Source organism: Taudactylus pleione, unplaced genomic scaffold (genome assembly GCF_031769625.1).
Source record: "Taudactylus pleione unplaced genomic scaffold, aTauple2 ptg000130l, whole genome shotgun sequence".
NCBI classification, from domain to species: Eukaryota; Metazoa; Chordata; class Amphibia; order Anura; family Myobatrachidae; genus Taudactylus; species Taudactylus pleione.
The window spans coordinates 3,292,541-3,315,686 of record NW_028284532.1 but is presented as its reverse complement, the minus strand read 5'-3'; the positions used below and the strand labels follow the sequence as shown (position 1 = coordinate 3,315,686).

Here is a 23,146-nt window from a genome sequence, read left to right as displayed (position 1 = left end):
ATTAAGTAACTCGCTTAGCAGCTATTATCTAGTCCTGTGATCACCAGATAATAATATCCAGCACTACGGAAAAAAGTTTCCCATTTATCAGGGCACATCTTTCCCTATGTCCGGACCCATAAAGGCCTGCACACACATGAGGCAGTCTGTCTTGAAAGAGGGGAATGTGCCCCCTTAGAAGTTGTCTGGTGATCACCAGACAATAACTGAAACGGTAAAATATTTTCCACAGATGTAGGGGCGAAGGAGGGTGGGGGGACAGCATCTAAAGCCCATATCCCATCTTGTCAAATAAAAAAAAAAAAAAGTGCCCCCTTATTTAATGCCATAGGTTGTCTAGTTTATAGAATGGTGGCCTTGTCAGGCTACCATATTCTTCCTACACAAAACCATTTCAATCAATACAGCAAATCTTTTTTGGCAAAACCTACACATCGAATCCTTCATTTTACTACTTAGGAAAAGGTGGATAATCAGCAAAACAATCGCACACAACCAGCCCAAAGCCTTACTTTATGTACATTTCTGCTCGTACCTTAGGAGGGTTTGAAGAGAAAGCTGCTATAAGTGCAGCCTCGGGGCTGGTCGCGCAAACAACTGAATAGCTCCTGTGCCCGTACACAGGAGCTAGAAACAATTGAATCGTCCCCAATATGTTAAAAGAACCAAGCAGGAGATCTTCAAATTCTTCCCACCTTTACCTCTAAATAGTAGATATCAGAAATACTGTATAAAAATTGTATTACTTAATTCTTATCTGAATTGGATATCTAAAAATCTGGGAAGCATTACTCTTAGGTTTGTGGCAACGCCAAGGAGAATCAGGTTTGTGTCAGGCCCGGATTACATGGTGTTCCAATCCAGATTCAAGAGAACCCTTTATATGATTTGTCCATGTGGGACTTTCTCTGTGGTTACTGTCCCAACCAGACAAGGGTTGGGTCAGGGTCAGTGGGCTGGATTTCAGCAAGTGACGTGCTGCATTTGGCCTGCAGGCCGTAGTTTGGATGCCTCTAGAATACTGAACTACATTTCTCATTCTCCAATTACATGGGATTACTACTTCCAACTGCAGGTGTTTAAAACTTTTAGCAAATATCTTTGCTTACACTTGCATGAGTTTGCAAGTGCATGTGAGTGGGAAGGGCATGCATAGTCCTAAAATATTAGACAGTAAGCTCCAATGGGGTAGTGACTGACGTGCTCTATAAAGCGCTGCGTAATATGATTGGCACTATACAGATCAGTAACCATCCATGCAGTGGCACGAAGATGGTAATATTACTTTGTCAAGTGTATCTTTTGGTTTGATGTGACCATACCAATCCTTACAGGTTCATATATCTATAGCTTGTGTTTCATAATAATCTTAGCAGCCTATAGTTTTTATTTTTAATTGTTTAAAGGAGAAATTTATCACCAAATCTAAATTACTGTTCAATTTAGCTGAAGTTTACTGTTACTTTTCTTCATCACTTTCAATGGTTTATCACCTCCTAGTACAGGTTGAGTCTCCCATATCCAAATGTTCCGAAATACGGGATATTTGTAGCATGACTGAAAAAGTGAAACCTTTGCTTTCTGATGGTTCAATGTACACAAACTTTTTTTAAAGCACAAAATTATTAAAATACAGTATAAAATAACCTTCTGGCTGTGTGTATAAGGTGTATATGAAACATAAATGAATTTCATATATGTACACAAACTTTTTTTGATGCTCAAAATTATAAAAAATATTGTATAAAATGACCTGCAGGCTGTGTATATAAGGTGTATATGAAGCATAAATGCATTCTGTGTTTAGATTTGGGTCCCATTCCCAAGATATTTCATTATGGTATGCAATTATTCCAAAATACGGAATATTCCGATATCCAAAATACCCCTGGTCCCAAGCATTTTGGATATGGGAGACTCAACCTGTACTGCTTTTTGCAGCATATCAACAGTTACCTATGTCCCATGTACGTGAGCCCAACTACTGGACTGAACAGACCCTTCTGTGATCATGCCGCATGGTACAACATTTAGGGGACGTTTTGTAAGCATTGGTTTAACCAGTGTTCATAAACACAAAGCTTTCTGAGGATTAACTTTGGTTTTGACCTACAAACCAAGTCACTGATCAGCTGTTTGGAGAGTGCTTTGAAATTCACCAGAGATGCCCAGAAAAACCACTGGCAGATTTATGGAATCCGCCTGCGGCATACTATATACAGCCCCTCCCTTCCCAGAAAATTGCAAAAACACCTTCATTTTATATTGTTCCCTTACAGTAAAAAATATATTGCCCCCATAAATCCATGTATTTATTGTCACTTTACTTTATTATATCATGGCTCCTTTATAGTAATTAATATAAATCATCATTAGCCCTAAATGGTGTCTATCTTAATTGTTAATATTTTCTTTCAATATAAAACCCTAATGTGTTCCATATTTTATATAAAAGCTTTGTTTCCCTCAGATTGACCCCCTCAGATTTTGTAGCGAAGTGGACCCTATACATTTTTATCCAAAGACCTTTAAATTAAATAAAACCCATTTACAAGAATGGACCCAGCTCCTCCATGTTTGCAGAATGAGTTAAAGGCGGATGCCTGCCAATGTGATGGCCAGCCAATGAGTGGTAGCTAACGCGAGTCACGTGATGCCGCTGTCTTGCATAGATAGTGCTTGTAAGTTGTATTTCCAGTGGTGTGGTTCTGTATTTTTACAATTTTTCAAATACCAACTTTGAATTAGAATCTCTTCTGCTGGAGTCTTTGAATAATGAAGGTTATGCAGAAAATGCTCGCTCAGAGCTGGTCAGCCAGCAAGATTTTCTTCTTTTACAGCTAATTCAATTCATTTCCTTTATTGACTGAGCTATATGAGGAGTGAATCTAGCTCTCTGGAGTGCAGGATGATCATAAGGTGCACATTTTTTGTCCTCAGATAAACTTGTGGCTTACACTTACACACGTTTGCCCCGTTTCTGAGTTTTAGCCTCTGAAAAGGGCTTAGCTCCTGCAGCAGGGTACCTACCTAACCATTCTTTTTACCCTTTATTCCTCCCTTTTCATGAGCCTGTTTCCCATGCTGATCACAAAGGGTCTTTTCACATAAACTTTCATCTTAATCTTCTCAAACGTGTATTCTGATGTCACTAAAAGAGAGGATTATCTGTCATGTAAATTCAGGTTTTGTTCTTTTTCTATATAGGAGTAAAATACTGTTTAATAATCTGTGTTGTACACAGATAAACGAAGGCGTACATCCCTATGCATTATTATGGAGAGATCTGTTAAATAAATATTTCTCTGGAGGGGTCCCAGAATCCTGCTGCATTTTGCTTTAGAATTCCATTAAAATGAAAGTGAATAGGAACTTGTTGAAGGGAAGGTCTCTGCCACACAAGATGGCAATCCACACAGTGGGGATGTGCTGAACTAACCAGCTGTGTGCGTGCAGAAACTGCCCACGTATGGCTTTATTATCTGCTTAGTGTCACTGCTGAATTATCTGTACAAAAAGAGCCTTACCAGTTGATATTTATCTCCTAGTCCCACAGATCTTGCCTGAAAATTAATTTTTTTTGTTCGTTTTTATAATTCAAATGTAACATTTAAGGCCAGACTTGTCTGCAGTGATATCATTATTTACATCTGTGCCTTTAGATCTTACCAAGGTCTCAAAGTTTTTCAAGTTGTTTTCTTTCTTAATGATCGTATTTCTGCTGCATTTTTAGACCTGCATTAACTGAAATCTTTCTCCCTGTTCCTAGTTTCTCCAGCAGATGGCACTGTGCACTTATCTTTTGCAGATTGTGTTCTCCAATAATACCAGAAATCATTTGTGTGCAACCCATCTTTTTTTTATAGAGTGTAGATTGTATTAAAATAAAAATGTTCTGTTCCAAATGTTAATTTTCCAGTATCAAATGGGTGATTTTTATTTTGGTATAATTTCTATCTGTCAAAATAGGTCAAAATAGGTCATTATAGGTCAGTAAGTATGCAACAGTAATGACCTATCAAGTACCAATATATTAAAATAGCAAATTGAGTTACTATAGCTATTGCAAGTACAGCCCTTCTTCCCACCCTTCATCTTCTGCGATAGGAAATACTTTAAGGCCTCCATACACTGCACGATATAGGTGCTATATCGTGCCATGTATGGGCATTATATCGTGCTGCGCGCTCCCGCGGGGTCGTACATCGCATATCCAGAGCTTCCTGTATAACCATCTGATCTGGGATGCGATGTACATGATCCCATTCAAATGGAGGAGGGGGGAGCCGGCATATCGTGCGGTCTGCGGGGACCGCACAATTGCCGGCGGTGCCAGCAAGATCCGTCTCCCGATGGATCGGCAGTCGCCCTACACGCACCGTGTATGGGCACCTTTAGTGGTCAAATATTACTTTAGTTGATGCAAAGCAGTTTTTTTTTTACCTTTGCCATAATATTATTATTATTACCAATTATTTATATAGCGCACACATATTCCGCAGCGCTTTACAGAGAATATTTGGCCATTCACATCAGTCCCTGCCCCAGTGGGGCTTACAATCTATGTTCCTATCACACACACATACACACTGGGGTTAATTTATATTTGGAGCCAATTAACCTATCAGTATATTTTTGGAGAGTGGGAGGAAACCGGAGCATCCGGAGGAAACCCACGCAAGCACAGGGAGAATATACAAACTCCACACAGTTGTGGTGGGAATCGAGTCCACGACCTCAGCGCTGTGAGGCAGTAACGCTAACCATTACACCGTCTCTGCTGCATAGTAGAGTAACTTAAAACCTTATTTCAATACTCTAATTTGTTGGCATTTCCATACATTAAAGGAATATATGCTCAATGTAACAACTGTATAACAACTCTTTGAAAATAGACTCCTAGTCCTTCACCTGCTCTCCAGTCTCCCCATCCGTGGCTCTCCGCCCAGGGACACAGGTGAAAATGACAATCCCAATCTGATATATACTTTTTGCTTCTGCGATGTGATTCACAAAGCACTGTTTCTGCCTCCTCAAATAGCATAGCTTCTAATTGGCGTTTGACTCCAGATACCAGAGGTTCCCAACCGCAGTCCTCAAGGTAACCCGACAGTTAATGTTTTAGAGATTTCCATGGTTAAGCACAATGGTCAAGCATGGTTATCCTTAAATCCTGGACTGTTAGAGTGCCTTGAGGACCGAGTTTGGGAAAATCTGCCTTATACATCAAAAAGTACTTCAAAACCTATTTCTTAAACTGCTGTATCCTGGACTGAAGTACAAACATCATTACGTTTCTGCTCAGGCTGTGTTAATAGGAGAATAAATCTGAAAGACGAGCTAATGAAACGAGTGGTGATGAAGCATTGAAGGCATGTGTAGATTTATATAGTGCTGTTATTTTCACTAGTAATCTAGAAGAAAATCTGTTAAAGACACAGGAATATTAGAGTTTATTTCAGAGAGTTACTCTGCTGTAACAGTGATGTGTGGTAGAGCCAGCTTTGTGCAGGTGATGTTTGAGCAGAGCAGGTGTTTCTCTGTGCTAAATGGCCACGACGTGCCTTGTGAAATTAGTAGGCCTTAGGGCAGACTTGGTGGTCTTGTTGTAGAGTTCTTTGGTATGGACACATTGTCGTGTGACCTCTAATGTTACCTTGACTAAACTAGGAGCATAAAGAAAATTGCATGTTTAAAATGCCTATTGATGAGCCCTAAAACCTGTGGCACATATGGACTTCTCTGGAGTGTGTGGAATGGCACGTCCTGTCCTCTGACCCCACTGTGCTTCCTGTGAAAGTTGTTAAACCTTTTACTGCCCCATGGGAAAAATCTCTTCCAGGATTTGGGAACAAAAGCATTGCAGCGTTCCCCCTGGGCAAGCACCTCTGACTTTATGGGGGCTCTTACGACCCACACTTTATGGGAGAAAGCTTTTTAAGGGCTGACACCATTTTACTTTCATTTTCCTTTAAAGCCTGGGAACTTCCTAGAAAAAAAAATTTTCTCGTGCCATGGTCATAGGGACAAGTGTGACACTTTCATCCTTCCACTAAAAATAGACTTCTTACTCATTACACACCTTTCCTCTGGGAAAACTCACTCCTTATCCAAATGAACAACTTCTGCATTCAGGAGAGGGACCTACAAGTTATATACAATGTCAGTGTTGGTGCTGGTAGATAATGGGGTGGCCTCCAATCTAAATTGCTGCAAGATTAATGGACAACTGAGGTCTAAAGGTGTTGTGGACTTACTAGAACTCTTATTGTTGCTGCAGTTGTATATGTGGTCCAAGCTGTATAAAATAATTCTTGTGCCCTGCCTTGAGTTGAAATTACTGACCAAGCTTTGAAAACTATGTATGTGTACTGATTTCATCTTTTAAAAACCAACATCAATAAACAAATAGAGTTCATGTCGCACTAGGTGTGAGGTTTATTATTTGAAATGTTTTTTGCCATTTTGAATGTAACAGGAAAAGTGGACAGGGCTTAGGGGGAAATTCAATTAACTGCAATAAAATACCGTGCGCTAATTGATCCCTCGGGGCTATCTAATTAGCCCCGAAGCACAGTCTTCTGTAGCACTCATCGGGGATTTTTTTTCAGGGCCTCAGCAGAGTCTGAAAAAGAATCCCCAATAATTAGCCTGTTTTCGGGAAGCCACCTGCGAAAACGCATAGAATCCATGATTAGTTCATGGACCTATGTGTATTGCCCAAAAACAGATAATTTTTCGGGCGCAAAAACCATAAGCCAGAAGCTAAAAAAAAAAAGGAGAAAGGTCCAATATTTTTCAGCTGAAAAAATTATCAGGCTAATTGTTGTACATTCGTAAGTTTCAAAAATCTTCATGATTGCTCCGTTTTATGGTAAAAAGAACATTAAAGACCACACACAAGTACAGACTGTCTCAAGAAACCATATTTATTATTTGATCTTTATGATTAGTCAGCTTTTTAGGTAGTGCTGGGCAATTTGTAATACATAGACGTAACCTACTGATAAAAAATGAAGGTTAAAATGCTGTTATATTGATCCTCTCACTTTTTTGATTAAACAACTGTCTGTATTTATATGAACGACCTTGTTTTATTACTTTGTGTTCATTTTTATCCTTATTGATTTCTGCTCTAATTTTTAATAGAGAAACCGAGAAGAAATTGGTGAAAATTACAAGTGGAACTCTCCAGGTTGATGTGAGAAATTACTGCTTCTATTTACATGTATTTGGCTGTGTTATAGAACTGGGTTTCATATCTGAATGATCTAAGGAACCCTTCATATTATTTTCCCCTAAAAAATGGCGTCATTATTTTAGATGATAAACAAGTCTGAAAAGTTCCCCAGGGATGGATCCAGTCCATATAAGAAAAACAGTATAGCTGGTCCCTAAAGTTTGGCAGCCCTGTCTGTCAATGGATTCACATTTTTCCTGATTCCTGTTTTCTGCGTATGTCCACTATTGCAGTACAAACAGGACTGTGCTTTATTAATTAAAGCTAATATTTAAGCAATTTATATTAAGCACACCTTCATTTATGTATTATTAAACAGACTTTTATTTTTGTCATATGACCTCTCAGATTAAACCGTGAAATATCTATATAAAGATTTAGATGATGAAATTTAGCTTGTTTGACAGCGTATCAAAGCGACAAAGGGTTATCATGGTAGAGAGGGTTACTTGTAGCTTTAATGGATTACACAAACACTTGCCGTTGTGTTTCAGCAAAATAAAGTTTGAGACCATGTATTTTAAAATCAAATATAGTAATGTGGTAATATTTTTTTTTTCTACAGAGACTTCAGAAAAGAGCAGAGAGATTCAATGTTCCTGCCAGCGTAGATAGTAAAAAGACAGCTCGTGCTATTCGGTAAGTAAAGAAGTGTTTGTGCTTGCAACAATTGCAGACTACTTTATAGTAGTAAAAGTTTGTATCTATAGTTACTATGGATAATAAGCACAATGAATGACATGATTGGCATCATTGTACCAGTTTTATGTGCTGACCGTTTACTTTTTCTCTTTATTCTAAGGTTTGGTATTCCATCCACTGAGCAGAAAGGTGAGCATCCATGTAGCAGCCAATACTCAGAGCTGCTGCTTAAAGTGGCTCTGCTGATCATGGCCATGGTGAAAACCAGAAGCTTCATTTGTAGCTTCCTCTTGCTGCGAGAAGTGGTCCTGTCACTCCTCCTGCCATTGATAAGCCTGTAAAAATGATAATATGCAGTATTTATTTTACCTTTCAGGCCAAGCCACGAGTGAGAAATCCACGGTAAGCTTTTAATTTTTAACACAAATAGACTAATAAAATTTATGGAAGTGGTCAATGTTTTAAACATGGGCTTTAATTAAGAGACATGTAAGAAATAATTGCCAATATCGCTGTGAATATTTTTGAAGGTGCTCAGTGTTGGAAAACGGCTATTTTGGTTGCTATGGCTAATGTGTGTACTACTGTTTTCATTGGCTCCATAGACCGTTCGTGATGCATTGTGAGCAGTGCACAAAGCTTGCAATATGCTTTCTATATTTCTTGCCCTTTTAGGTGAATATTGATAAACTGAAAGAGAGAGCGCAGAGATTTGGTGTCAGTGTGTCCCCTGTCACTAAAAAGGTAAGACATTCACACACTCGTCAAAATATATGGATCATTTTTTATGGGGGTGTTCAAACCTTTGGTTGATCTTCCCTCGGCTTTACACTCACACCTGCACATATTACGGGTATCCCTTTCACATCGCTAATGGCGGGTCGCACCCGGGATATGTGCAAGTGTCGATCCCAGGTGTGACCCGCCTGAGACCCCTTTCAGACTGGCGGCACGACCTGGCACTAATGCTGGGTCGATGACGTTCACCTCCATCGCTGCTGAGCCGGTGCTTGAAGGTGAGATCGTCTCCAAGCTCCGGCTCTCGCTATGCATTGAATGGAACCTGGGTCGCCGAGAGCCGGGTTAAACTCGTGTTCAACTCTGCTCGCTACCAGAGTTGAAATGCTGGGTCGCTCAACCGGAGTTATTTCAACTGACCACTTTCACACTAGACAGCAACCAGGATTGCTGCGCGCCCATGTGCAGTAACCCAGGGTTATTTAATGGCAGTGTGGAAGGGGTATAAATCTTCAGACTTTACTAGTCTCTCCTCTTCTGGTCTGCATCAGCATGGAGAGCACTTAATGAGTTTGGTGACTGATGTGTCCATGAAGTGTTGCTACAATGTGATATATGCAGTAGGACAAAAATCGGAGAACTATAATGTGCTAACTGAAGAAGTGAGAACTACTGTATACATACTTTGCTGTTCTGGAAAGAAAGAGTCTGTCTGATCCTTTCCAATTCGTCTTGCATATTTTTATTTCACTCTTCCAGTCACTGGAAATTTTGGTTAACCCTAGTTTCAGCAAATGTTATGACACTTAGGTGGCCCAAATGACACCCTTTTATGTATATTATAAAGTTTTGAAACATGCAGGGGTTTGAATAGTGATCTACTATTTGTCCTTTTTGATTTTGCAATCATTAAGTCTATAATTGTTAATTTATAATTTACATTCCAAAATCTAAAAAGCAAAGCATTTAAAGAATACGATTTTATAGGCTATTGGTTTTCTACAAGGGGAGGAAATGTTCTAGTGAAGGGTAAACTATATTGAGGTACTCGTTGCCTGTGGTTAGCTCTGCATTGTTAGGTTATGGATGAGAGGCCTTGTCTGAAGGAGTTTACAGCTTAATAGCACCATGACATTCCCAGTTTATGTAGCGGAAAATAACAAACTCCATGTAAACATGCCATATACTTTCTATATCTTTAGTCAAGTGTTTCCTCTTTTGTAGTGATGCCGTGTAGGGGCATTGTTTCAAAGGTTTATTAATTGTTGTACGTAGATCATACTTAAACCATTCATTTGTACGTAAGGGCCTGATTTCTTAACGTAAGAAACAGCCTCGCTGAGGGACATAGATTCCCCTGCTGTTGTTTTGCATAACTTACTGTCACATGGAAGCAAGGGATGGGAGTAACAGCTCTTTATCTAATGGAACAGTCCCCTGTAATGTGTGTGTATCTGACCCTCCCAGGTATGCGCTCATCTGTCACGCCTTCATCCGATCGCAATCTCACACAATTCCACCTCCAGCAAAGTAAACCTCGCACTGCAGTGTTAGCCTGCAATAATCTGCATTTATGAGGGTCCTTTACTGCCTTTGTCCTGCAATGTGCATGACATATTCACACCTCCCTGTTGGAAAGGTTATTGCTGTTTTTTAATAAATGTAAGAACCCCTTCCCCCCAGCTCATTTATGGCTTTTTTTTATGAGCTGCTTCCAAATTTACTTGTTTTAAGGAGTATTTTGTACTTCTTGCATCATGCTAGGATACATTCATACACCCTGCCTTCTCTGAAAACCTGATTTTTATCACCTCTCATGTATTATTCCTATTTCATTAGTAACCGAGTTAGAGTTGTATTATTGTTTAAAAGTGTCCTCTTTCTTTTTTATATATCCAAATAAAATATCTAGCGCTAACCTTGTATGTGAATAATATAGACCACAATGTAATAATGCTCCACAGTTGTAGTTTGACTGCAGCTTCTATTACTCATGTAGGGAAACGAACACCCTAAAAATAAGAATAAACGAATCGCTGTCAAATACTACACATTTATTAATCTATTATTCAGTAATAAAAAAAAATAATAAAACCGTTTCTAAATCTCAGTCGGTGTGTTAAAAATGTATAACACCTGTGTATAATTCTGAAAAGCTCTGGACCCGAGTACAGCATATATCAAAACGGTCCAAAATCTTATGCATCTTTTGATTCGATATAGGGAATCTAAAGTACAGGTTGCCAAGGTTAATAAAAAGGAGGGGGACTTTGAACACTCTTTAATTCAGTTAAATGATGATAAATTAACCAAAGATGAATAAGTTGAAAACTAACATCTCAACCTTCAGAATAGAAATACATCTTTAGATAGAGCTAGATTGGTTAAGTTTCAAAATAAGTCTGAATATCTATATAATATAGATATAATTGATCAATGAGGCCCATAAATACTAATGAGAACCAACATGACAATAGGTCCTTTTAAGCTCTCACGAGCAGGGACCTCTTCCTTCATGTGCTTCTCTTTACATTTTCTTCTACTCTCTACTCCCCATTAGGGCACCTAACACGGGACCGCCAATTCCCGGCAGCTTATTGTGAGTGCTTTAATCACTATTTCAGCAATGTATATAAGTTGTGTCCTTGTACTGTAATGTACTGTATGTTTCTTGTTCACCCATTAGTTGTATGTACTATGTAAGGCGCTGCGGAACACTTGTGGTGCCATATAAATAAAGGATGATAATAATAATAATAATAACCTACAGATAATCAGGATGTCAATAGACATGCACATCGAGAGAGGTTTCAAATCTTTAAAACTGGTAACGATGGAGTTAATAGGTCAGATTTACCAGATTGGAGGAATAACAGAAATTTCTGAAGGAAAATAAAATAATTATTTTTATATATCCTACAGATGTTACTGCAGCTGTCACTATACGTGATTTAGCCATTGACTTAATACGTTCTTCATTGACTATAAACGTGAAATTAATTTCAATGTGACCTTCCCTGTTCAGATATTTCCCAGTGTATTCATCCTGTGCTGTAATGTTCCTAGTGTTAACATGCATGGTATATCTATGTTTGAAATATGTCACTCAAGTTATTGCTTTTTATATGTGTGTTTTCCCACTGTGAGGTTTGTGTGGCGTAGGTTAAATCCATATTTTACTTACAGAAAATTGGTAGTATACCTTGCTTTTGTTTGTCTGGAATGTGGAGTTAATGATGTTTTGTTTTAAATAGGAATGCAAATTTTTATCAATATGTTTTAATATAGATTACAGTATAGAACATATAAGTCATAGATTTCAATACCAAATGCTGGACAGACTCTATAGAGTCTATGTATCAGGCCAAACTGCCACTTAAATTTATTCGGAAACAAAAGTTTTCACATGATTTAATAGTGTTCCCGCTAGGCTGTTTCAGCAAGGCGCCGCACCCTGCCAGATTTGAAGACTCTGAAATGCACCCTACCATTATGACGGCGCCCCGCTGAAAAAGCCGTCCCCACCAGCGGGCCACAGTGTCACGCAACTGGGAAAGCTCTGGTGAAACAGTCACTGGCGAGTGAGTAGATGCCATACACAGTGCATCTATTCACACTATGGGGAGAGCTTGGGGGCAGCCCAGCACTCCACCTACAGTGATGAACAGGGGGCGTGTCAAGGGCACCCTCCTTTTCAAGACTTCGGCGTGCACATAGCAGTGCCCTTCAGCGACAGCCACCCTAGATGGAACACTAATTATCATAGCTATGTAGAAAAGGGTTAATGGTGAAAATGCAATAATCCTCTCCATTAATGCCAGACTCCCACAACATCGCGTTGTAGAAAGCCATGCCACAAGCAGAAAAATCCTTAAAGGCTTACCTTTATATGACACCATATGAGAGTGGTGTTATAAATTATTTTCTTAGATGAAAACTGCAGGGACAAATGGATATTTTCCCATCAGTCCCTGCAACGCCTCACTCTCTCCCCTCATTCTGTGCTGTATACTGATGGTGTACAGCAGTGATCTATACAGTACAGTATGTACTGATGTGGTGTTGCTGAGATGTATGGTAGTGCTGTACGTTATATAAACTGACGTTTTATACTGATGTTTACAGCCTTTGTTACTACTAAGTTACTACTGCCTGTTTAGTGTTAGTCCCAATATATACATTTGGTTTGCATGTCACTGGTTTCGACCCCAAAGTGCATATCGCCATTTAAACTTCTATTTATAGATGTAGGATAATTGTTTTTTCTGTGTTGTAAATAGATGAGTTGAGACGTGTAATTTGAGACTTCAAGGCGGCAATCACTATCGGACACGAGAAGTGGGAAGGTTTAATCGTGTGGGTAAATTATGGGCAGGTTTATACTGTGAAGTGGTGGTTTAGTACTGGCTTGTTGAAGTGCTTACTGTAGCAGGTATATCTATGTAGAAAAAGGGTTTAGCAGGTATATGTAGAAGAAGGGTTACAGCAGGTTGGTGGAGCATGTATAATGCTAGGTATTCAGTGTTCTCCCCAGAAAATTTTTCCAGCCGAGTATCATCAAGAAGTAGACAGGTGGGGGCCTTCGCAATAACAAAATGGTTTAAACCCTGACCTTATAATGATTTAAACTTGAAATTATATATATATATTTTTTTATTTATTATTTTCTCTTCTTAGAGCCCAGTCGTTTTCGGGTTTTTCATAACCTGTAGGAACTGGTCCCTCTAGTGAAATTAGCATCACATTATTTAGTGCTGGCACCACAGAATTTATTTTTTATACAGCTCCCAGATACTGTCCCCACTAGCAGTCTCCCAAATACTGTCCCCACAGATTTTCTATAAGCTCCTACAGAGAGTGGACGCAGGTAAACTCTGTGTTCAGGTGACTGTTTCTGCCTGAACAGCGTACCCTCTCTTTTATACAGGAGGAGGGATCTCTGCCATCCAGCCTGACACCACCATGTACTGTGACGGGCCCGAGCTGCACCACCCGGCACACTCTCCTGCCCCAATGCCCCGCATCTCCCTACAACCTACTGCTCCCTGCCCCAATGCACCGCACCCATTGCCAGGAACCCTCACTAATGTGTTCTTTATTGCTGGTGGACACAGATGCCAGACCGACTGGGAGCCTCCATCAAGAAGAACGTGACATGGTGCAGCTTGGCGTCGCATCCAGCATCCGTTCCCATGGCAACAAGGACACATTGAGGGTGACCGGGCTACAGGGGATGCGGTGCATTGAGGCGAGGGGAAGTGCCAGGCGGTAGCTGTTTCTTGCCGGGTAGTGTGCCCACGAAAAAATAGCCTGAGGAGAACACTGGGTATTGGAGGACAGTGTTTTCAGACACACGAAAAGACTGCTGGCGTGGGCTTTACAGGAACAGCGTGGTACCGCAACAGTTGTGCTTGAAAAGATTTTAGCTGCATAAAGGAAGTAAAAAAATGCTAATAATCCTAACAATATTGGACAAGAATATTTAATAATCCAATATTGTGATTATTGCTAAATAGACCTGTATTTGCTTTTCAGTAATGATTACTGAGGAAATGGTCATGTTTACAAGTATATTAAGAGTACTTAATATATATTAACCAAACAATGTAATGGTATTAATACATGGCGTATTAAACTAATTATTTGATTAAATAGAGTAAAACAATAAACCTAAAATGTAAGAGAATACATTTACTAGTGCGGTGCCCGAATGCAGAGCAGAACCTCCTAACCTGAGTGACTCCAACCTTGTCAGCTCTCCATCTTTCCCCCCTTTTAATTCTTCTTAATGAGGGCATATTTTAAATGTTGGTCCCTGCGGAATTGTGGTCACTCGTTGCTGAAGATTAGCTGCCCCAAGCTGGCAATCAAAATATGTGATGACGTTTTTTTGTGGCAGGCGAGAGGCAGAGGTCAGAAGTCCTGTGGGGATAATGTGTGTATACAAAATATCTACAGGAGAAGGAGGGGGACACAAGAAGAATGAGTATGATTGTTTTAGGCTCACATACGTGCTTCTTTCAGAATTTTTTTATGGTTATTATTTTACCTGCTTATTTTCTGCAGCGCTGGTAAATTAATGCTCTTGGTCCTAGATCTGTCAGTATGTTACTCTGTTATGGAAAGAGTCAATTGAGGGAATGTTTATTACCAGGTATTGCAGATGTATATTACACTTCAGTAGTGTTCCCAGTAGCCTTTCTTTTAACTCTCTTCCTATTAATGCAGTATATCTGTTAGATCATTAAAGTGTATAATCTGAGCAGAGAAACAAAAAGAGGATATTTTTTTTTTCTTCTATTTTTCTAAATAAAGCCTGTAGCTTTCTTCTCATAGAAGGTGGTGTATAGTAAATAGCATATTATGGCTGCAAATAACATTTTCTGTAGCTGTGTAATTACCAGATGTATTAACGTATTTGTTGATCTGTATATGTGATTTATGTTTGTTTTATTTCTATGCTCTTTCACAAGGCACTAGTCCTACTTCGAATGAAAGAATGAAAGTTATTGCTGGCTTTGATAGAAAGGTGTCAGAACATGCAGTGCATTGCATCTTGCTGTGTATTTGCAGACCGGTCAAAATGCCCATGTTGACCGTAAACCACAGCCCAAAGCTTGGGTTCTGCCATTCATGTGGATGTTTCTTGGACATGCAACACTTACCTAAACATTGTTGCAGACCAGGTGCACCCCTTCATCGCAGCGGTATTACCTGATGGCAGTTGCTGCTTTCAGGAGGATAATACGCCCTGCAAATATAGTTCAGGAATAGTTTGAGGAACATAGCAAAGAGTTCAAGGTGTTGACTTGGCCTACAGGTCTCAATCTAATCGAGCACCTGTGGGATGTGCTTGGAAAATAAGTCAGAGCCATGGAGGCTCCACCTCACAGCATAAAGGATTTGCTGCTAAGGTCTTGGTGCCAGATACCACAGGACCGTTTCAGAGGTCTTGTGGCATCCATGCCTCGACGGATCAGAGCTGTTGGCAACATGAGGGGGACCTACACAATATTGTACTTTTACACCAAAGTTCCGGGTCTGACCCGGGGGTTGAAACAGGGTTCCAATCTGGATCAGACCCTGAACTTAACCCTTTCATACTGTGGCGCCAAACCAGGATATTCCAGAGTCTGTGCCGTTCACACAAGAGCCGGGTCTGCAGTGACCCTGCGTTGTAGTGGACGCTTGGAAATTACATCCTCTCTAAGCGCCACTGAAGCCGGCCAATTGGGCGGCATACTGCACGATCCCGGGTCATTGTGACCTGGATCGCGCCGTTTACACTGCAGGGTTTCATGGGTTGTTCCCGTGTTAAACCCTGCAAGTTACCTGGGTTGTATTACCGGGGCACTCGGCCCAGGAATCCAACCATGGCCCCTTTTACACCCAGAAGCAACCCGGGTTAACGCTGCAATAACCCGGGTTTTAGCTCGGGTATAACACAGGTGGTTATAATGTTGATGGGTGTATATTATGTAGTGTTCACTCTAGCTCCGGCGGCAGACAGGGCGCTGGAGCTAGAGAGGGCACTTCCGCGCGCACTCCCAAAAAGGCGTGGCCATTGAAAAGGGGGCGAGCTATAAGACGCGTCCCCTTTTCGTCACTCTTGGGGGCGTGCCCGGCACTTACGGACACTCCGGGCAGCCCCCAAGCGCTGCAGACAGGGAGAATAGATGCTGGGCGCATACACCTGGCGTCTATTCTCCGGCGGTGACCGAGTCACCGCACATTTCCCCACCCGCGGGACACTGCGACCCGTGGGTAAAGACTGCACCCGCAGGCTGTGTGAGGGCAGGGTGCTTTTTGCCCTTCAGAATGAGGGCAGGGCGCCGCGCCCCCCACTAAAACAGCCTAGCGGGAACACTATTATAGGTTTTTGGTCTGTAGTAGTGTAGCATTACCTAAAGAAGTGCTCTGTTTTTGTTTATAACACACTTGTGACTGGGTGACAATGAGAAGATCCATAGCTACCCATATGTGTTAGACAGTGGAGGGCCTCTCAGCTATGTAGTGAAATGCATCTCTGATCCCAGCATTGTGGAAATGTAGGAATAATAGATTGGATATTGTGTAAAAGACTTGTGACTTAACATGTACAGCTGGTAACATCTTGAGTTTCCTCCTATCTAATCTATAATAAACAAGTGATTAGTATACATGAATGCATATAAAAGCGATCCTTAATTGGTATAGTTATATTATTTATAATTGGTTAATTATCAAAATTTTGTCCATATAGTTCCATGATGGAATGCATTGCTTAGTGAAACAATCACATAGATGAGATGACCATAACCACAAATAACTTGCCCTTCTTCCAAGCTAATACGTGTTTATGAATCTCGTTGGTTTAAATATTTATACATCCTCTGCGGCGCTTTAACAATGCAGGGTGTTGACTGAGAAAATAGGTAAGAGGGACCCTGATAGTTTACTTTTTCCAGGTCTCTTAGCAGGTGCACAGGTGTAGTCATTACTCACTGACACATTTTAAAAGATCCACAGGTGGAGCTAATTATTTCACTTGTGATTCTGTGAGGAGACCTGGAAAACATATACTGTTTGGGGTCCTGAGGACTGAGTGCCTCAGAGCCGCTCGCTAGATGCAGTCGCTCGCTCCCAGCGTATGCAAATCCAGCACACGCTCAGCAAGGCAGGCGATCGCACGGCAAGGCATTATGTCTTGGCGAGTGATCACTTTGTGTATGCAGACGCCCACCAGCCATTCATAAGACGCCCACTTGCGTACGTCATCTCCTGGAAGAGCATGAAAGCATTGGTACATCAAGCACCATCGGATGTGCTTTCAGCGCTTGAGGATGACTATACCCTTCCGCAAGCATTGTCAGTACTTCAGTGTAAAATGCAACCATGTGACGTGTACTATGATGCTGCCTGTTAATTATGCACCCCTCTGAAACGGAGTTAAGATGCTCAGGCACGCCTGCGTTCGCACCTCCACTCCCCTGTTTCTAGTGGCTTGCCCCTGTTACCACCCACAAACTGTCTCTTCTGTCACTCATTCAACTGGGCTGTCTATGCTGGGCGAGCGACCACTTCCAGATCGGTCGCAGTAGTTTGCGCACACGCATTGTGATGCATGCGCAGAATGCAAATATCGGCCAGCTACGAGCGATCGCATGCTAGCGATCAGGTTTGAATCTGGTCCTGAGTTGGAGAACCTGTGATATACAGTATCAGTGCCAGAAGTAGGAATGTTGTGTTCCTAGAATTCCAGTTATGACGGGCGTTCTGCTCACACTTATTGTATTCATCACTTGCATGTCTTTGATGTGATCAACCACATTTATTGTTTGAGAATCTGAGACTCGTGTTTGTCTTGGACTAGGCCTGACATTATTGTATATTTCTGCCAGATAATGCATTCTTGGATATTTTTGTTTGGGCTGTGCGGTTTGAGAAATGAAACTAAAAAAAAAAAACACATCTTTCCCCAAAATCTTGGAATGGGGGAGGCTAACCTCACTATAAAGGGTCACCTGGTTCTTCTTTATCTATCCCTGCTGTGAGACAAAACTTGCCTTTGTAACTGACACTCATCTTATCTAATCAGACTCTCACCGCTATTCTGGTGCAGTGAGCATTGTCATGGGCTATTCAGCCTGCTCCCAAGCCACCAACCCTACTTCTCAGAGCATAGTGATGTAAATAAAATCTAGAAGTGCATGCACAGTATTCTATGTAGAAAGCTCTTTATGCCCAAGCATTTTACTACCCCTATGGAAACAACCCAAAGCCTGCTTCCACTGAAATGCTCACACAAAGATCAATCTGCTGTCATCTAGTGACATGTCCAGCATTTGCTGTGCTATACTGCATGTATCACAGCCTCACAAGTGGCCGTGCGCACACTGCATATCAAACTGAAAGAGCAATTGAGGTGAATTGTGCCAACTCTGCATTCACAGCTATGCGGCATCCTACAAAATCTCCACATTGTAACTGCTGTCATTTTGTAAATGTTAAGCAATAAATGGAAGAATATCTGTGCTCTCAAACATTACTATGGTGAAATAATTGATATGTCCAGTATTACAAGCCAGAGTTTGGAATATATGAACTAATACTCTATTTCTCTCCTTTTTTTTTTTTTTTTTTTTTAAAGCAAGTTGGTTTTCTTGTTGCTCTGTTATGTTATATATGCATACAGACTGCACAATTGCTTCCACATGTCGGTTATTATATTTTCATTGTATGCCAACTGTAGATTTGGTTTCTTGAACTTAATAATGGTAAACTGCTGCCAACTGCTGAGGGATTGGCCGGGTTAGTGATGTCAAAAAACAACTTGTACAAACCCTGTCTGCAGCCTTCCAGTTGTCATAATGCTGATATATTTATATATTCAATGCCAATCCTGTTAGGGTGAAAGTCATTTATATAAATGCAAATTGACCGCCCCACCTGGCAACAAAGACCGTTATCTTTCGGTCGACTAGTTATCCCTGCTGCTCTAATCGCAGGGGCTAATGTGGCTTTCAAATGTCTCTCAGCCCACGCTCCGTTGCCTCTTTTCTCTTACATGCCGAGCCATAATCCAGAATACCCTTCCCCTCCCCTACAGTTCTTACTACAAGTCATTAAGTAAAGCACTCTACTTATTACAAGTGGGGTATGGTGGGTTTTTTTTTTTTTTTTAAATGCTCAAATGAATGATTACTTTTTCTGATCTCTGTATTCTATTATTAATGTTACATGAAGATGCTTAATAGTGTATTTAGAGTCGGCATCTTAAGTGTGTGTGTATATGTGTGTGTGTGTGTGTGTGTATGTATGTATGTATGTGTATATATAATATATATGGGATGTGCAGGCTCGGATTTACTCGGTTCTTATCGCCACTTTACCGCAAATTCGGATTTATTATATTGGCTATCCAAAACACATGATAGGCGATAGCCAATAAAATGCCGTTTAGAGATCCGAGTAACACGGAACCTGCTCACCCATAATATATATATATATATATATATATATATATATATATATATATATATATATATATATATACTATTTAAATGTGTGTGCAATATTCATTCATACATACATACATGCATGCATACAATCCTAGAGGTCCACTATCACTCCATATCCATTAACATCTACTGGGGTGCTGCTCCAATTCCTTGTTGCCAAGGGTTCCACACATGTTCAAAAATAAGGGGTGCACTCTCCAGGCTCGAAATGGGCAAAAATAATCTTTATTCCAACATCACAGGGCACAATTAGTTAATCGATGTTTCGATCCCCTCACAGATCTTTGTCAAGATATATCTATATATATATATATATATATATATATATATATATAATTATATAATCTCTATCTATATATCTGTGTTGAGTCTCCCATATCCAAATATTCCGAAATACGGAATCATTTTGGCATGACTGAGATAATGAAACCTTTGATTTTTGGTGGTTCAATGTACACAAACTTTGTCTAAGGCACAAATTATTAAAAATAATGTATACAATTACCTTCAGGCTGTGTATGTATAGGGTGTATATGAAACATAAATGAATTTCATTTCTGGCCACAAAATTATTGGAAATATTGTATAAAATTACCTACAGGCTGTGTGTATAAGGTGTATATAACACGTAAATGCATTCTGCGTGTATATTGGGTTCCCATTCCCAAGATATGTCATTATGATATACAAACATTCGAAAATATGGAATATTCTGTTATCCAAAATACCCCTGGTCCCAAGCATTTTGGATATGGGAGACCTGTGTGTGTGTGTGTGTGTCTCTCTCTCTCTCCCTCTCTCCCTCCCCCCCCCCCTCCCTATAAATGGCTCCGGTGCCTTCCAAAGGGGTATGGTTTCCCCATATGCAAACAAGAAATGAATGAAGGTGGCACTCAGAGACTTCAATATAAGGTACACCAAGCACCCATGTGAGACTATATCAGCGTCAACGTTTCGGTGATCGAGTTGTCTTGAGAAAGGGGACTCGCTCCCCGAAACGCTGATATGAAGTCACATTAAAGCTACTCTGTAGTGGGTGCTTGGTTTACCTTATTTTGAAGTCTCTGAGTGCCACCTTCATTCATTTCTTGTTTTTGTATATAATATATATATATATATATATATATATATATTTATATATTATTTATTTTGTATATAATGTATGTGTTTTGGCTTTTATTTGTTTTTCTGTGTTTAAACATGCATATGAAGAAGAATTTACATTTCTTTTTGTCTTCACTCATTGATGTGGCAAAAAAAAAAGGAACCACTTTCACATCATATATCAGATTTTCCTGCTATAATTTTTTAAAAGTTGCAATTGGAGGTGAACCTTTTTCATTAGCCCCGCAGTCTCCGCTAACACCTCGGCCCCCTGAGACCCTGTGTACCTGCTGGCATGCGTGGCTGACTGTCGGGGAACGGTGGCACCGGAGGGCGCGACAGCTGCTGCGGTGTGGATTCTCTCCCTCTGCTGCCGCACTCGCATGCTGATACAGCGGCTCCTGCACTGAGGGGTACCTGGGGGGAAACAGACGGACCTCGCTGGGGCGCCTTTGCATGTGGGGCCGGTCTGGCGCCTGAAGCTCGCGGCTGTGGGTGAGTGACTGGAACAGAAACCACATCTTTAGCGGTTTGCTCCATTTGAGATACCAGAGCCCCTGTTGACAAATCCCATCTCTGGAGCCTGGGCGGCTGGGTTGGTGAGCCCCTGTGCCCATTGGTCTAGCCTGATATGCACTTTGCCTGCCCCGGACAGTGGTTGAACCAACAACCCAGCCAGCTTGTTCATCCGGAGTCTGGTGGTACATAGGGGACCCCCCTCACTTGCCTGGTCACCACCTCCTCTATAGAGGCTGCTCAGCGGAAGACGGAGCTCAGTACCTGTGTGTTGTTCCGTTCTTGCAAGCGGATAATATTCTAATAGATACTTACCAGAGTCAACTGTGTCGACGATGTGAAGATACCTATCTAAAGAATGATGCCCCTCCACGGGTAATGCCTTACCTACCCATGCAGTAAGTTCCTGAGTCGCTTTCCCCAAAACATCCTTCTGGTCCTTTTCAAATTGGGATTCCTACACATTCCTCTGACTATGCCGTCAAAGAAAACAAGACAACAAAAACTTCCAGCACCAATCCGTTTTCCTATTGCCCCTATATCTAAAGTCGGACAGATGCCTTCCCCAACATCTGGAGCGTCATCTATGTCCACTTCACGTGATTCGATTTCACCAGCTGACCTGGGACTAGACCTGGATGTTAATGCACCGCTAACTACACAGGCAATGTTCCAGGTTTTTGCACCGTTTCGGTCAGACGTGTTAAAGGGTGTGGATACTTCAATACAATCTATCCGAGCTGATATTCTGGGGCTGGGAGATCGCACAGATCATCTAGAGGTGAAGATGCAGGAATTGGTCTCATCTCATAACGAGCTCCTCTCAGCCCATGCAGAACTCCAATCGGAGGTTGCATCTATGAGAGATAAAATGGCGGATATGGAAGACCACTCACGAAGAAACAATCTGAAGATTCGCGGTATCCCAGATTCTGTAACTAATGCAGAGCTACCAGATTACGTTTCAAAGTTGTTCCTTAAATTGGTGCCTACGGCTTCTCAACAAGACTTGTTAATTGATCGGGTACATCGTCTTCCCAAACCGAGATCAGGACACGGAAATTACCCGCGAGACACTTTATTGCGTGTCCATTTCTTTAATTTCAAAGAGCAAATCTTGCGTGCTGCACGTCAAGCGCTTTTTCCAGCCCATTACTACAGCTCTAAGAGATAATGAAATCACTTATCGTTGGGGGTTTCCCGTAAAGCTTCTGGTCAGCTACGAGGCTTCCTCATACGTAATCTCTACTGTGGAAGCTGGAATTAAGCTTCTGGCGGAGTGGGACATCCCAGTGTCTACTCATGCTTCTGGCCCCAGCGTTCAAGTAACTTAAGACTGGTCTAAAGCTACGTAAGAATACTACATATATACAGCTAATGTGTTATCTATGTTGTATTCTGGTCAGTCCTGTTTCCTCGAAAGGACCAGAGATATTAGATTCCATATGTTACATGAGAGAGTAATTTCTTATGTATGTTCTACCATGTCTTTTCTTGTCTGATCGCACCAAATTGAATAACAATAACCTGTATACTTGTATTTCTGTCAGTTTAAGGGCCTTATTTACCAATAAGAAATTAGAGGAGGGAACTCTTAAGGGTTTTCCTCCTTCCTACTATTGCAAAAGTATTAATTTGAGACCCTTTTCTGGTACATCTATAGTTAAATAAGCACGTTTAATGCATATTGATTTTGTTATCGTGTGTAATTCAGATTCCGAAAATTCTCATAGTATTAATATTTTTGTTGTTTTGTGGGTTTAGCGACTCCACGTTTATATTGTTCGTAAAGTGGACAAGTTTGTTAGTTTGTTCTTGGAATTAGCTAATGTGCATATCTGACATCTAGAGAGACTTGAATAGTTCTTACGCACTTTGCCTTGTTGAGTGTATTATTTTAGCTATA

The 23,146-nt window shown here is 40.8% G+C and overlaps 1 protein-coding gene across 2 annotated transcripts in view; it reads left to right on the top strand.

Annotated features, from left to right (window-relative positions):
• SARNP (SAP domain containing ribonucleoprotein) overlaps positions 1 to 23,146 on the top strand; it is an 88,844-nt gene that overhangs the window by 17,850 nt on the left and 47,848 nt on the right. Inside the window, exons 5-9 of one of the 2 annotated variants that reach the window (XM_088473088.1) lie at positions 7,150 to 7,201; positions 7,806 to 7,879; positions 8,043 to 8,071; positions 8,259 to 8,284; positions 8,558 to 8,626. In XM_088473088.1, the coding sequence (XP_088329214.1) occupies positions 7,150 to 7,201; positions 7,806 to 7,879; positions 8,043 to 8,071; positions 8,259 to 8,284; positions 8,558 to 8,626 (250 nt within the window). The remainder of the gene's footprint in view (positions 1 to 7,149; positions 7,202 to 7,805; positions 7,880 to 8,042; positions 8,072 to 8,258; positions 8,285 to 8,557; positions 8,627 to 23,146) is intronic. The other variant, XM_088473089.1, reaches the window with a different exon arrangement.